The 17102-nt window shown below is 42.9% G+C and overlaps 1 protein-coding gene across 1 annotated transcript; it reads left to right on the forward strand.

The window, feature by feature from the left end:
* The first annotated feature begins 3 nt into the window (after positions 1 to 3).
* Positions 4 to 16951, forward strand: TCP11 (t-complex 11). The gene is made up of 10 exons (XM_081915583.1): positions 4 to 329; positions 4977 to 5119; positions 6853 to 6985; positions 7682 to 7802; positions 10165 to 10385; positions 11421 to 11557; positions 12495 to 12715; positions 13021 to 13202; positions 13715 to 13878; positions 16486 to 16951. Exons 1-10 carry the CDS (start codon positions 19 to 21, stop codon positions 16713 to 16715), a joined length of 1863 nt encoding a protein of 620 aa, XP_081771709.1. The 5' UTR covers positions 4 to 18; the 3' UTR covers positions 16716 to 16951.
* The last annotated feature ends 151 nt before the right edge of the window (positions 16952 to 17102 follow it).

Consider the following 17102-nt stretch of genomic DNA (forward strand, 5'->3'; position numbering starts at 1 on the left):
TTCAGTTTCATCCTGCAAATGAGAAAATACACTTTTGGTTTACAGGAAGACGTCGGGTTTTTCCTCATTTGCGCCCTCTCTTGGTTTTGTGGGGCGCGACACCTTGTTCCACCCCACCCCGCTGCCGGCAGGTGTTTGGTTCCATCCAGTTTGAATCTGCCGGAGGAGGAGGAAGGGGCGGTAACACCAACGGGCTCCTTAGAAGCTGCTGCGGCGGCGGCTGTTTGGAGGCGGCCAGAGAACACCGGCCGTGCTGCCCTCTCTCCCATTGCCACCGCCGCCCGGTCACCTGCCCTGCCTCGCCTTTCCCCATCACCTCCCCGGGGAAGGTGAGGGAGCGCCCAGCCCTTGGCCGCTCGCCCTTCGCCCATGACGCTCCTGCGCGCTTGTCCCCTCACTCGGCACGCAGACGCCGGGCGGAGACGTAGGGAGACGCTCGCCGCCCGCACTGCAGCTTCCCTCCCAATTCCTGCTTATGAAAATTTATATGGGCCAGCGAATTATTATTATTAATTTTAGTTTTTATGCGCCGCCTTTCTCCCTTGACAGGGGCTCAAGGCGGCTTACAGATGAAATAGGAACAGCTAAAAATAACTACTCCTTGTAACTACTGCGAATATAAAATAGTTTTGGGGCACAAGAAGGGCTAGTTAGGATTAAGGGTTCACTTTCGTTATTGAATAGCTGATCTCAACTAATCTCTCTGCAAACAAAGCAAGAAGAACACATAACAGGTCATTTGGAAGTTTCCTGTATGACTGAATTCCACTCTAAAATAGTGGCAGTTTGGAAGTGCTCATAGATGCCTTAAAAAAATCTAAATGAGACAAACTGCAAGGGTCAGTCTATTATGGCTACTTCTAGACAATTGCTATTTTGTAGGTGGGATACAATTGCATACCACAACAAACCTCCTCCCCGCATTGGAATTTTTTGAGCTAAGAAAACTATCAGGAAAATGTGTGTGAAAGTGGGATATTTCTTAACAATGTAACATCTCTACATACAAATCCGAATGAATGCTTGGTAAACAAACAAAAGTCATATATGGTATTCCATGAACTTTGTGCAATCAAATCAGAAGGAATTAAACAGGTTGTAGGGAAGCAAAGTATGACACTCCTTGCATTTCATGGCTTTTGGTCCCACTGTTTACATCCCCCTACCATACATGTCCCCTTCATGGATCACTGCCTTGCCGTGGCGAAGGGGCTTGAAGAACTCAGAGAAGCTATGAACTATGCCGAGCAGGGCACCCAAGATGAACAGGTCATAGTGGAGAGTTTTGACCAAACGTGATCCACCTGGAGGAGGAACCGGCAAGCCACTCCAGTATCCCTGCCAAGAAAACTCCATGGACAAAGACAACAGGCATATAAAAGTTATGACGCTGGAAGATGAGCCCCTCAGGTCGGAAGGCGTCCAACATGCTACTGGGGAAGAGCGGAGGGCAAGTACAAGTAGATCCAGAGCTGATGAAGCGGCTGGGCCAAAGCCGAAAGGACGCTCAGTTGCGGATATGCCTGGAAGCGAAAGGAAAGTCCAATGCTGTAAAGAAAAATATTGCATAGGAACCTGGAATGTAAGAACCATGAACCTGGGTAAGTTGGAGGTGGTCAAAAATGAGATGGCAAGAATAAATATTGACATCCTGGGCATCAGTGAACTAAAATGGACGGGAATGGGTGAATTCAGTTCGGATGACCATCATATCTACTACTGTGGGCAAGAAACCCGTAAAAGAAATGGAGTGGCCCTCATAGTCAACAAAAGAGTGGCGAAGGCTGTACTGGGATGCAATCTCAAAAATGATAGAATGATCTCGATACGAATCCAAGGCAGACCTTTTAACATCACAGTAATCCAAGTTTATGCACCAACTACTGGTGCTGAAGAAACTGAAATCGACCAATTCTATGAAGACTTACAACACCTTATAGAAGTGACACCAAAGAAGGATGTTCTTCTCATCATAGGGGATTGGAATGCTAAAGTAGGGAGTCAAGAGATAAAAGGAACAACTGGCAAGTTTGGCCTTGGAGATCAAAACGAAGCAGGGCAAAGGCTAACAGAGTTCTGTCAAGAGAACAAGCTGGTCATCACAAACACGCTTTTCCAACAACACAAGAGACGACTCTACACATGGACATCACCAGATGGGCAGCATCGAAATCAGATTGATTATATTCTCTGCAGCCAAAGATGGAGAAGCTCTATACAGTCAGCAAAAACAAGACCTGGAGCTGACTGTGGCTCAGATCATCAGCTTCTTATAGCAAAATTCAAGCTTAAACTGAAGAAAGTAGGAAAAACCACTGGGCCGGTAAGATACAATCTAAGTCAAATCCCTTATGAATACACAGTGGAAGTGAGGAACAGGTTTAAGGATTTAGATTTGGTGGACAGAGTGCCTGAAGAACTATGGATGGAGGCTCGTAACATTATACAGGAGGCAGCAACGAAAACCATCCCAATGAAAAGGAAATGCAAGAAAGCAAAGTGGCTGTCCAATGAGGCCTTACAAATAGCGGGGGAGAGAAGGCAAGCAAAATGCGAGGGAGATGGTGAAAGATACAGGAAATTGAATGCAGATTTCCAAAGAATAGCAAGGAGAGACAAGAAGACCTTCTTAAACGAGCAATGCAAAGAAATAGAGGAAAGCAATAGAATGGGAAGAACCAGAGATCTGTTCAAGAAAATTGGAGATATGAAAGGAACATTTCGTACAAAGATTTCCATAATAAAGGACAAAAGTGGAAAGGACCTAACAGAAGCAGAAGACATCAAGAAGAGGTGGCAAGAATACACAGAGGAATTATACCAGAAAGAAATGGATGTCCCGTATACCCCAGGTAGTGTGGTTGCTGACCTTGAGCCAGACATCCTGGAGAGTGAAGTCAAATGGGCCTTAGAAAGCACTGCAAATAACAAGGCCAGTGGAAGTGACGGTATTCCAGCTGAACTATTTAAAATTTTAAAAGATGATGCTGTTAAGGTGCTACACTCAATATGCCAGCAAGTTTGGAAAACTCAGCAGTGGCCAGAAGATTGGAGAAGATCAGTCTACATCCCAATCCCAAAGAAGGGCAGTGCCAAAGAATGCTCCAACTACCGCACAATTGCACTCATTTCACACGCTGGCAAGGTTATGCTTAAAATTCTACAAGGAAGGCTCAAGCAGTATGTGGACCGAGAACTCCCAGAAGTGCAAGCTGGATTTAGAAGAGGCAGAGGAACCAGAGACCAAATTGCAAACATGCGCTGGATTATGGAGAAAGCTAGAGAGTTCCAGAAAGACATCTACTTCTGCTTCATTGACTATGCAAAAGCCTTTGACTGTGTCGACCACGGCAAACTATGGCAAGTTCTTAAAGAAATGGGAGTGCCAGATCACCTCATCTGTCTCCTGAGAAATCTCTATGTGGGACAAGAAGCTACAGTTAGAACTGGATATGGAACAACTGATTGGTTCAAAATTGGGAAAGGAGTACGACAAGGCTGTATTTTGTCTCCCTGCTTATTTAACTTATATGCAGAATTCATCATGCGAAAGGCTGGGCTGGATGAATCCCTAGCCGGAATTAAGATTGCCGGAAGAAATATCAACAACCTCAGATATGCAGATGACACAACCTTGATGGCAGAAAGTGAGGAGGAATTGAAGAACCTTTTAATGAGGGTGAAAGAGGAGAGCGCAAAATATGGTCTGAAGCTCAACATCAAAAAAACGAAGATCATGGCCACTGGTCCCATCACCTCCTGGCAAATAGAAGGGGAAGAAATGGAGGTAGTGAGAGATTTTACTTTCTTGGGCTCAATGATCACTGCAGATGGTGGCAGCAGCCACGAAATTAAAAGACGCCTGCTTCTTGGGAGAAGGGCAATGACAGGCCTAGACAGCATCTTGAGAAGTAGAGACATCACCTTGCCAACAAAGGTTCGTATAGTTAAAGCTATGGTTTTCCCAGTAGTGATGTATGGAAGTGAGAGCTGGACCATAAAGAAGGCTGATCGCCGAAGAATTGATGCTTTTGAATTATGGTGCTGGAGGAGACTCTTGAGAGTCCCATGGACTGCAAGAAGATCAAACCTCTCCATACTGAAGGAAATCAACCCTGAGTGCTCACTGGAAGGACAGATTGTGAAGCTGAGGCTCCAGTACTTTGGCCACCTCATGAGAAGAGAAGACTCCCTGGAGAAGACCCTGATGTTGGGAAAGATGGAGGGCACAAGGAGAAGGGGGCGACAGAGAACGAGATGGTTGGATAGTGTTTTCGAGGCTACCAGCATGAGTTTGACCAAACTGCGGGAGGCAGTAGAGGACAGAGGTGCCTGGCGTTCTCTGGTCCATGGGGTCACGAAGAGTCGGACACGACTAAACGACTAAACAACACCATACATGTGCATGTACAGCTTTATAAAATAAAATAAAAACTAAAGGGAGTGGCAAGTAGGCAAGTAATGGTGGACTCAACTATACAGCTGCAAATAAAACATTTTAAGTGTGTTGTAAAGTGCATTATACAAATGTGACATTAGATGGTGAAGGTGAGATATGGCAAATGCAATATATTTTTGAAAACATTTTTTAAAAAGCATTTTCACAACATTTTTTGCATGTGTCTAGATTCCACTGGTGAACAAAACTCAGTTTTCCAGGCAGACATGCTAAATGCTTTATTTATAAAGCTTATCAGTTGCTTTACAAAAGCATCTCAAAGCAACTTAAATGGTACACATGAAGAAGTGGAGCACAGGGACAGGTTGAAAAGTAGACTGCTACATATTTGTGGTACAAATAATAAAATTAACTGCCAAGATATATTGAGTTAATGGTGACCACTTGTTATAGGAAGGAGTACATTTTCAATAACCATTTGCCAAGCCTGGGTGCATTAAAACTGATATCTCACAGCATTTAGAAGTTGATCTGATAGTTCACCTCAACATTTTGTTACTGCTATGTTTTCTACTAGGAACAAGATGCCTAATCCTAAAACCACCTCAAGTGACAGCAGTGACTCTCAGAACATAGACTGTAATCCTAGAAGAGTAAGGGACCATGAAGACAGCCATGGCGGAGACATGCCTAGCCTCTGCCCACCTGACACCCCACCTTGTATGTCCAATTATGATTGCTAGAAAAAAATATGTGTCATTTATATTTAGAACAAAATTGCCAACTCAAGATAAATTACAGGCAACTCCCCACTTAACATGGTGGTTACATTCTGGGGCCCCAAGCACATGAGTGAAATCACATAAAGTGGGGAGCACTCTCTAAACACCCTTTAAATGCTCTCTACTACTATTCATCCATACCAAAAATACCGTATCAAAAAATACCCACAACTACAACTGAAACTCTGGGACCAGCTGGAGGACGTGTAGGAAAGTGGCTACTGCTGCTCTAGCCTGCACATCCCTGCTGCGCTTTCAGGCTCTTCAGGGCTTCCTCTGCCCTCAATAACATCCTTTTTGGGCTCTGGGGAGGGTCTCCTTGCGAGCCACAAGGACTTTCCAGCTCTCTCCTGCCATTTCCAGGTATGAATTGAATTTAATTATTTCCCAGTGCTGTGCGTATACATGTCACACACAAGTAGAACATGCATAAGTGGAGGGATGCCTATATACAAAAGGGAATTAACAAAGAGTTTGGGGCAAATGTGAAGCAGTGTCTTGTTTATTTTTCACACATTCAAAAAATAATATGCTGAAAAATAATTTGAATTTCAATTGCAAAACAACAAAGCTTAATATGTATTAGAAGATCCAAAGTTATTGTCATTATTTTTCACATTATTATCAAGTGAGATAATATAATTGGGGAATTGCACTTGTCTTATCACCCAGCCTTTGGGACTACTGCTGCTGCTGCTGCATGCCAGGTTGGCTCTGAATAAGATCTCTCTCATCCGTGATCTGATTGTGGATGAGGAGGCTCATCTGGTCTGTATTACTGAGACTTGCGTGGGTGAGCAGGGTAGAGTTGGTCTCACCCAGCTGTGGCCACCTGGGTACCCAGGGCAGCATCAGAACAGACTTGAGAGTTGAAGAGAGGGAGTTGCTTTATATAAATTTTCTATCCAGACTGAGTGGGGGTATTGTTTTTGTTTGTTACCATGTTATGTACTTTTTGTGTTTTTGTATAGTAAAGCACCCTGTGATCTTCAAATTAAGGTTGGAATACAAATTTAATATATTGGGGATTTGACATTTGAACAAGTTGCATTATAACGAGCTGACTCATTGTTTCATCTAGCTCAGTACTTGCTGCTCTGACTGGCTTCAGAGTTCTCTGACTGGGGCGTTTCACAGTCATGCTACATGAATTTCTTTTTCAATGAAGGCACTAGGAATTGAATGTGGAATCCTCTTTATGCTAAGCTTTGCTCCACTACTAAGCCTTGGTGCTGTCCCATATTATTGGTACATCCAGACAAGTATTCTTAAGTGGCAGCAACTGTCAAGCAAATGTATTTATGACATCCAGTTGGGAATGGCACATTCCTTTTTGCAAGTTTCATGATTTTGCAAGTGATGCTGGGCAACCCCCCCTTTTCTGTTTTTAAGAACATTCATAGTAAATTGGGTGATTTAATTCAGGCCTTCACAACTTATGAGCTACCAAGTAGTATATAGACAACCCTGTTTTTATAATTTGCCTAGGACTGCAAAAACAGTATGTATCAAAAATACATGGGTGATATTGCCTTGGCGGGTTACAAATAGTGCATGTCTTTTTACATTGGTCTACTCTAAAATAAATAGTTGCATTTTCCTTTCCTATATAAATAATCTTTCCCCCTTTGATGGGTAAACGAAGTGCCGTTCTGTTTTATTTTTATGCAGCCAGTCCTCCCCAAATTCTTTCTGTGTCAGAACTCATGGAAACAGCCAATGAAGTCTCGAAAATGACCATAGCACATGAAATTGTAGTAAACCATGACTTCAGATTGCAAGAGGTGAATTTCTTACCAAACAGGTAGGTTTTATTTTCCTGGTTATTTTCCTGGTTTTATTTTAGTTTCCTGTTAAATCTAGAAGGATATTGTTGGTAAAAGGATGTGGATTTGAAAAATTAAGAAAGATTGTGTAATCTTTTTTAATTAAAAAAACTTATTTATTGATTTTTCACAAGCTTTTTAAAAAATGGTGTATTGTGTTTGTACATACACATTTTCTTACATGTCTTGCCCAAAGTGATCTCCGTCCAAGATGTCCTATTTAACTGCTCAATTGAGAGTGAGTGAGCGGGTGGTCTGTGGGTTAAACCACTGAGCCTAGGGCTTGCCGATCAGAAGGTTGGCGGTTCAAATCCCCGTGACAGGGTGAGCTCCCATTGCTCAGTCCCTGCTCCTGCCAACCTAGCAGTTCGAAAGCATGAAGTGCAACTAGATAAATAGGTACCGCTCCGGTGGGAAAGTAAACGGCATTTCTGTGCACTGCTCTGGTTCGCCAGAAGCAGCTTAGTCATGCTGGCCACATGACCCGGAAGCTGTACACCGGCTCCCTCGGCCAGTAAAGCGAGATGAGCGCCGCAACCCCAGAGTCGTCCGCGAGTGAACTTTAACTGTCAGGGGTCCCTGATTCAAAAAACAAATATCCAAGGCTTCACTATGGATCATTCATATCAAATGTAAGTGGAAATATGTTAATAGCAACTGTTTTTGACTCACAGTTTGGAAAGCAGAGTGAAAGAGACATTGCATAAAGCTTTTTGGGACATTCTGAGAGAACAGCTCTCCAAAACGCCACCAGACTATTCCCATGCTATCAAGCTGCTACAAGAAATCAAAGAGGTGAGTGAGATGTTTGTGTATGTTTGAGACTTCATTATTTATAGCATACACAGCTTGACCTTTGTGATAAATAAATTGTTACATTAACAATATATGTGGTAATATGTAAAGAAGAAAAAGTGAGATTTCCAAAACCAGTAACTAATGTTGCTTAGGGTTGCCATATTTCAAAAAAACCAAGACACTATGAAAGGTATTGAGCTTTTTAAAGGAAGACCGCCCCACCCCCGGTTGTCAATTCCACTTTTGAAATCCTGGTAATGTCCGGGACATATAGCAGCCCTAATATTGCTTGAGAATTTAAGACTTTAAGATTTATTGACTGTCATTTGCCTATAGTAGGGAAATATTTTTCCAGACATCCCACTTGCTAATATTTGTCACACAGTTATGTGCAATCAGGCTGACAAACATGGGTTGGGTCCCCCCCCCGCCCTCCATATTTTTCTGCCGTGTTATTCACACTTGCGCGCATAGCAAAAGTACAGCCAACCATTCATAATTATTGTCTCTGGTTAGGTAAAGGTACCCCTGCCCGTACGGGCCAGTCTTGACAGACTCTAGGGTTGTGCGCCCATCTCACTTAAGAGGCCGAGGGCCAGCGCTGTCCGGAGACACTTCCGGGTCACGTGGCCAGCGTGGCAAAGCTGCATCTGGCGAGCTAGCGCAGCACACGGAAACACTGTTTTACCTTCCCGCCAGTAAGCGGTTCCTATTTATCTACTTGCACCCGAGGGTGCTTTCGAACTGCTAGGTTGGCAGGCGCTGGGACCGAGCAACGGGAGCGCACCCCGCCGCGGGGATTCAAACCGCCGACCTTTTGATCGGCAAGCCCTAGGCACTGAGGCTTTTACCCACAGCGCCACCCGCGTCTCTGGTTAGCCATGTGCAAAAGCAAGGTAGTCTGGAAAATTGTGAAACCACTCACTATTCCTTCCCATGCACACTTCAAGCTGTGATTAGCGATTAAGCTATGTAGCTGCTATAGCTGTGTAACTGTTCCCAATTGTGTATGTTCTCAAACTTCAGGTTTGCAATCAGTTTGAACATTTGCTTGTAGAAAAACATTTTTCTTGGTGCAAAGAACAGGACAATGGGCTTGGTTTCCAAACTGTATTCTATTTTATTAGACAATTGCAAGGTTTAAAATTCTTTTGATTTTTTACTATGTATGCTTCCACCTTAACTTTCCGTTTGAGAAGCTATAAGATTTATTTATGCATTCAGTATAAGTTTGTCTGAGCTGAATGTGTTGTTGTTTCCAGAACGGGTTTTGTTTTATATAGGGACTTGTCCTAGCTCATAACCCACCTACTTTCAGCAGCGAGAAACATCATAGCCAGACACTGGAGAGACCTATCAGGAGTAAGCATGGACCAATGGTATCAAATAGTATGGGAAACAACCTTATTAGAAAAACTAACCAATAAACTGAAACTGACACAGGGACAAATAGAAGAAGACACCTTCACCCTGGTTTGGTTCCCCTTTATCACACACACAGCCCAAGAAGACAACAACACGAATCCCCTGACAGCATACAAATCAATCTGGCTAACCTGATTCAAAAATACACACACCCCACTCACACACAAAAACAATTCTCACCACAGCCAACCAACGACAACCAACCACACCCTAAGCCACACCCAACCTCTCTCACCACCAAGGAAATACAGCATGTGAATAGTAAAAGAACCCATACAAGTAACGCTGACACAACCCCTCGCACACGCTAAGTAGGATAATAGAAGCATAACCACCCAACCCCACCCCACCCCACCCAACACTCCCCACTCTCCCACTTCCTCCCTTCTTCTTCTTCCTAATTGTTTAAACCAATTCATAAACCAAGAACTCATACATTGACCACTAATAATGAAACATATGTTGTAGATACTTTTGCACATTTATTATGCTATTTTTGTGATATACATATGACGTGAGAAAACTTGGTATACTTATTTGTATAACATTAGTTTTGTTTATAAAATCCATATATATGGACTTGTTCTGTTTTTTACTTTACAGTGGTACCTCTGGTTGTGAACGGGATCCGTTCCGGAGCCCCATTTGCAACATGAGCAGAACACAACCCGCGTGTGCGCGGGTCGCGATTTGCCACTTCTGTGCATGCACGTGATGTCATTTTGCGCGTCTGTGCATGCTCAAGCAGCGAAACCTGGAAGTAACCCTTTCCGGTACTTCCGGGTCGCCGCAGGACGCAACCTGAAAACACGCAACCTGATGCAAACGTAACAAGAGGTATGGCTGTATTCGGTTATAGTCTTATAGGGTTTTGAACATAGCAAATGAAAATCAATAAGGTTATTAAAAACGGCAACACTTTATTCTTATGTAGACCCTACTGTCCTTGCTCCTGCCCCGACAACATCTTCTGCAAAGTCAGATTGAAGAAACTCTGGACATGGAGCTGATAAAACAGGAGGCTGAGCATGGTGCTTTAGATATCCCCAACCTCACCGCTTACATCTTAGGTACAATGGCAATGCTCTGTGCACCTGTTAGAGATGAGGAGATACAGAGACTACGAGTCATGGCAGACCCAGTTCATTTGCTCAGGTGGGCACCATTGGCTTGGACAAAGGTAATTTTCTAAAAGTAATATATCCTTTACTGAATTTATCCTAAAGGAAGATGCATCATTTTGCTACCCTTGGGAGTACAACATCTGTTATTCGATCTCCTTGGGGTTTGATTTTATAAATCAGTTTTATAAATCACCTATCATTTCATGTGTGATGTGTGATGGAAATAAATAATTTTAAACTAAATTCATCATTTGGCTTTCCTTAACAATTCCAGGGGTAAATAAATATTGATATTCAGACCATTGTCTTCATCACTAAAACATGTCATACAGTAGGTTAGGATGTAACCCATAAAGCACAGTTTATTGTAGTATACACAAGCAGCAGCGAGCCAGAAACTCACATGTTCCTTACTTCCCTCTCTTCCTTTGGCACAACTGTAACCATGTTTCTTGTCTTGTCCATGGAAGAAATTTGGTTAATTTGTTAACAAGCCAGAGTCATAAACCAAACTGATCCTGACTTGTTTGAACAAACTATAGTTTGCCCCAACCAAAACCCCCACTCCTTTCCCCCAGTGTGGATATAAAGAAACTCTGGTTAATTTAACAGAGAAAGTGAAAGCCTACAGTCTCCTTATTGTCATGCTTGCTGCTGCTAGTGCACATCACACAAAAACTAGCATTATAACCAAAAAGACAGAGAATCACAGATGACAAAGAGCAAAAGGTCATGCCTTTCAATCCTTTACTGCAAGGTAGAACTAAATCTACATTCTAAGACAAGCTTTTAATATGTAATTGCTCCGTGGCATAGCACTATGTCTCCTTAGCTATTGGGTAATTTTTTAAAAAAATGTCTAATCAAATTTTGTTTTGGTATACCTGGGAACAGCATCTTCCTCTTCCTGAGTTGTGCTTCTGTTTATGCTACACTAGTTCTGTGATCACCATAGTAGTCTAAAGAAGCTCATTCATCAGTGGTAACAGGTTTGGTTTTTGCTCTTTAGTACGATTTCCTAGATTGGGTAGTTAAATGTTTACTTTGTTCCTGTTGCCTACGGTAGAGAGATCTTCAGAGTTCTGAATCTAATGAAAATGGATATGGTAAATTTTACCATACAAAGTCTTCGACCCCATCTCCAAGAGCATTCTGTTGAGTATGAAAGGAAAAAATTCCAGGAGCTCCTGAAGAAGCTACCAGGTGTGTATCAAATATGATTGTAAAATAGTCTCTGCTGCAGACTAGAGCAGAGGGTTAACACATGCCACAACCACATCCAAGGCACTTCTTAAACACAGGTACACATAAGCAAAGGGGAAACGTTTAAGTTTTAAAATCCCAGTTTATACCTGAAACTTTTCTGGAAGATAGAACTTTACTTCTGTTACCACATAGATTCTCTGCTTGCCAAATTATGATATGGGGTTTGAGGGGATATTGTACGTTTTATGGTTTCCCCTCTTCTGAGATGGGCACCCCCCATCAATTTTAATGATAATTAGGACTGGTGTTGCATTGGTATTTTCATTATGTTTTTAATTTTGATTTCATGAACACTGTTTTGATAAAATTCTCTTTTTTTATTTAGCAGTATAAAAATTTATAAAACAAATAATAAAAAACCAGAATTGTCAGAAGTGGGTTGGCAAACTGCTTTAGTGCTAGTTTTGTTAGTAAAAATGTAGGTAATGTAATGGTAACAGTACCTCTCCCATCACTCGCTTCAGTTTTGGAGAGAGGAGAATATTTATGTGAGAGAAGGTGGAGGGAGAAGCAAGTGAGCCCCTGGGGTGCTCCTAATGAAAACAAATGTTATGTACTCATGAAACCTAGCGCAAAGTTATATCTGAAGATTACTATAAGTAAAAGGGACAATATTTGATTAACCACCTCCCTTTTTGCAGTCTTAATTTCCTGTTAGCTTCCATAAATGTGCCCTCATTAAGAACTGTTTTACTCTTAACTTTTCACTGGTGGTTTTTTTGTTTGTTTTTTTGCACCATGTTATTTATTTAAGAAAAAGGCAAAATGCAATGATTATTTGTTGCCAGTAAGGTGCAAATAAACACGAGAAAGGACCAGCCTACACTTCTTGTTTTTTCCTCCAAATCTCCATTTCTCTAATGTTACACTTTAGGTGGCCTCACTTGTACAACTGAGTGGTTGCGCAAGGCAGCAGCTGAAATATCAACCTCTGATCTGCTACCCTCCTCATCCACCTCTGAGACCAAAGGATCATCTGTTCCACCCTCCTCTCCAGCTGCTAGAGAAGTGTTATCTGTCCATAGTCCCACAGCTGTGCTAAACCAAGCATACATGGACTTGCTGCATTGGGAGCCTGGAAGAGAATATCCTGAGGTAAAAGGCACCTTATGAGTCAGAAATAATAATAATTCATTTTCAGAAACAGGTCTTAAGATAACACTATAAGGCCACATTGTGGCACACTAGTTGGCTACGAGTTAGGCAGCAAAACACAGAAATGCAATGACCCATTTTCTGTCTGTTCGTTGCTCACACGACAACCCACAGCCTTCAGTAGCAGGGAATGTACCAGCTTACCTTGGGCATATTTCCTTTTACTCCAGTAGCATAAGATGCATCTCAAGTGCTAAAGAAATCTGCATAGTAACCCACTGGTTTATACTGTTATTTCTTTGCAGACTATGTTGATGGACAAAGCCCGCCTGGATGCCCTTCAGATGAAAGTGAATCAGCTAGCCATTATTGCTGCAGTCCTACTAGTGAGCAGCAGTACATGTGGAAGAGTGTTCAGCTCACCAGGATGTGGAGATAGGCTAAAACGGGTAATAAAAGCCCTTCTGGAAGGACTTCCTGACGCAAGGTAATGTTTTTATATTATTGGTGTTGAAGGCAGGAGAGATACTCACCCAAGCCCAGCCTCATGTAGGCTGCTTGTGGGCACCTAGAAAATCCAGAGTTAATCTAATGCCTCTTCATGCTATTTATGAACAGGCAGTGAGAACCTGTGTCAGTCCTTTTGATGAAGGTTGTCTCCTATTCTTATTCAAGGAGAAAGCATGCCCACTTCACTTGAGGCATAAATAAATTGTATGTTGTAACGATAATATAGCAGAGAGAGAAAGGCAGAGGACTGAACAGGAGTTCAGTATAAGCCAAACTAGGGGCACAACTGCTCATATAGCTTCTGTGTCAAGGGGGGGAGAGAAGGTTACATCATAAATATTGCAGGCTAGTTGTTGCCTACTGCAGGCAAGGTTTGACTTAATTCTATAGGATTACAGCAGGTTGACCACTTCTCTGCTATTATGCATATATAAAGTTCAATTTCAAAGACCTGTCAGATTAACATGGCCCCATCTCTGTGTGGCTTAGGTTAGAAGATGTTTTAATGGATATCAGCAATCAAATGCATGAGGAAGTTAATAGCATTCTCCTGCAGTTGGGGTATCCTGTTCTCAGCACCGACAAGGCTGCTTCACTTAAAGGCCAACTCACGAGTCTAGCAGAGAAGGACAATGCAGTACGGATTCTAATTGGTGAGTCATGAGTTTTTGCATATTTTGAATGTAATATCACACTTGAGTATGAAAAGGCAGAGTGTGTATTGCATTACGATATTTTAACTGCAATTTTTTGTTATAGTGCATTTCATATATTGTTACCCTGGAATCACCTGTGACAATATATACGTTAGTATCATATAATATACTACATGCCTCCACTGCATTCTCATTGTGCCGTCCAGCAGTTATTCTAGGTAGTACAGGGCATTTTACAGTCTGCCCCAAAGGAGGTGAAAGAACCATTGGTAGCTCGCTGTGACTTGTTTGCAAATTATTTTGAGGATAAAATCGCTTGCATCCACTGGGACCTTAACTGTGACAAATGAAAGTTTTCCAGAGCACTGTCTAGTCTTGTTATGTTGGATGCTTCACTTAAGACTCGAGGATGTGCACAAGGTGCTTGGATCGGTCAGGGTGGCCAGTTGCACTCTGAACCCTTGCCCCTCTTGGCTGATAAAAACTAGCAGGCAGGACAGTTGGCTTAGTCTGGGAGGTGATAAATGCCTCCTTGTGAAAGGGGGTGGTCCCAATCTGCTTGTAGCACTACCTCAAGTAGTGCTACTCCTCCAGAAACCTTCCCTGGATTTGGAAAATCTAATTACTGGCCAGTATCCCCTTCTTCAGCAGAGTTTTTGAGTGGGTGGTTGCATACCAGATCCAGGCACTTTCAGAGGAAAGTGATTTTCTAGATCCATTTCAATTGAGGTTTAGGTCCAGTTTTGGCACAGAAACAGCTTTGGTCACCCTGTATGATGATCTCTGTTAAGTGAAAGACAGGGAAATGTTGATTATCTTTGAGATACTATTGACCTTGGTATTATTCTGAAATGGCAGTCTGAGAAAGGGGTGGGTGGCACTGCTTTGCAGTGTTTCTGGTCCTGCTTGGATAGTTGTTTCCAGAGGGTAATGCTTGTGGAGTGGTCTTCAGCCCCATGGAGCCTTCACTGCGGGGTTCCTTAGGGTTTGATTATAGCCTGCATGCTGTTTAACATTTACATGAAATTGCTGTGTGGGGTCATCCGTAGTTTTAGAGTATGTTGTCAGTAATGTTCTGATGACACACAGGTCTACTTCTCTACATCTGCAGGTGTCGCTGTGGATTTGCTGGACTGTTGTCTCAGTAATGGACTGGATGAGAGCCAATATACTGATGCACAATCCAGATAAGATTAAGGCACTATTATTGGCTGGTTCCCTAGATTGGTGGCCTGCTTGATGGGGTTACACTCTCTCTGAAGGAGTGGGTACACAGCTTGGAGGTTCTTCTGGATCCATTGCTGTTGCTTGAGACTCAGGTGGCCTTGGTGGTGCGAAGTGCCTTCCATCAGCTTTGGCTGGTAGCCCAGCTGCTCCCCTATCTGAACACAGATAGCCTCTTTTGTAGTCTGTTGCTCCGGTAACCTCTAGGTTAGATTACTGCAAAGCATTATATATTGGGCTGCCTCTGAAGATGGTTTGGAAACTTCAGCTGTTGTAGAATTCGGTGATCAGGTTGTTCACCAGGCAGGGCAGTCTGAGCAGTTTAACTCTAATCCTGACCCGACAGCACTGTCTGCAGAGCTGTCGTAAGCATATGCGGTGCCAGAGTGCAAAGATCTGCCCGGTGCCTCCCCCCAGGTTGCCCAGTCCCAGGTGCGCAGGGGTGCGGAGCTGGCCGCCCGCCTCAGCATCTCGCTGGCTCAGTTGCCCCTGAACTCGCGGCGCAGAGCTGCCTGCAGCAGAAGAGCCCGTTGCGGCACTCCAACGGATGGACGGACTCTTCCCCAGACTCAGCTCTCAGGCCCCGGACTCTCAGCCTGGTGCCCCTGAGATCCCGAGAGCCCTGCACCCCTAGTGCCTATGGGCAAGACAGCCCTGTCTGCCAATTGGTTTCCAGGTCCAATTCGAAGTGCTGGTTTTGACCTATAAAATCTTAAACGGCTCAGGACCACAATATCTCAAGGACCCCTCTCCACAACTTGACCCCTGCAATGATAATCTGAGGCCCTTTTTTGAGTGCCCCCTCCACGAGAGGCCTAGAGGGCGGCAACACAAGAATGGGCCTTTTCTGTGGTGACTCCATTTGTGGAACACCCTCCCTTGGGAGGCTTGCCTGGCATCGTCCTTACTTATCTTTAGGCACCAGCTGACTGAACATTCTATGGCCTTTTAAATGGGTTTGTGGGAGGGGTTTTTATTCTTGTTATGTATTTTGTGTTCTCATTTTGTATTTTTATGTTGAACGGCCTTGTGATGTTTGATTAAGGGTGGTGTACAAATTTAATAATTAATAATCAAATTACAATTACATAGTGGAATTAATGATACACCTCATGTAAAATTGCTTACAAGAGGCCATTTACATGCCATTGTGATTAAATGAATACTGCAGTCACAATGAATATCTTAATTGCATATCAACATCATCTGTATAATGATTTTGTACAACACCACCCACTTGTTTCTATGAAAAGTTCTATTCCTGTCCCTTCACCTTTTATTATCCTAACTGCCTTGTGATTTTTCAGCTAACTAGGGAGCCCTAACATGAATAAGTTACAGGAATCAGGTCTTTTTCTAAATCTGTTTTAATTCCTACAGAGCAACGGATCCAAACTTTTCTTAGGCTTTGTTTGTATCCTGGTGGCCAGAACGCTAAGAATCTACCCCAAGGCCTTGCTCCTATTCAAGAAGAATTACTGGAAGTGGGCCAGAGGTTTGGCAGTTTGATTCATCACAACAGACAGGTGTTTGGTCCCTACTACTCAGGGATACTGAAGAAATTGCTGCTTCCAGAGGGAAAATCTGAAGCAGGGACAGATTCCCATTAACAATCTAAAACAAGCAGCACACGCAAAGGCAGGGAGAGGGGGAGAAAAAAACTGGCAATTGTTCAAACTGTGCTTTGGCTCAAAATCCACTGCAATCAAGTGAGCAGCTGTCCTGCTCTGTGCTGTGATACCTAAAGCACTCATACAGCTGGACTATTGAAGCTGTGGGATACAGTTACATAAATACCAACTGACAATGCCAAGTTTGCCGCAGTAAACCTTTAAACAGCTCAGAATGTTGTCTTGTGTTTTTAGACTAGCTGGTGCATGTTCCATCAAATGGGAAGGGCAAAACTAGGGACCTGATCTTGTAGCCATTAATGTAGAAGGTAATTAATTTCAGTGAAACTAGATATACAAGCATATTCAGGATTAAGCCTTGTTAAT

Source organism: Podarcis melisellensis (assembly GCF_964234715.1).
Source record: "Podarcis melisellensis genome assembly, chromosome: 6".
Classification (NCBI taxonomy): domain Eukaryota; kingdom Metazoa; phylum Chordata; class Lepidosauria; order Squamata; family Lacertidae; genus Podarcis; species Podarcis melisellensis.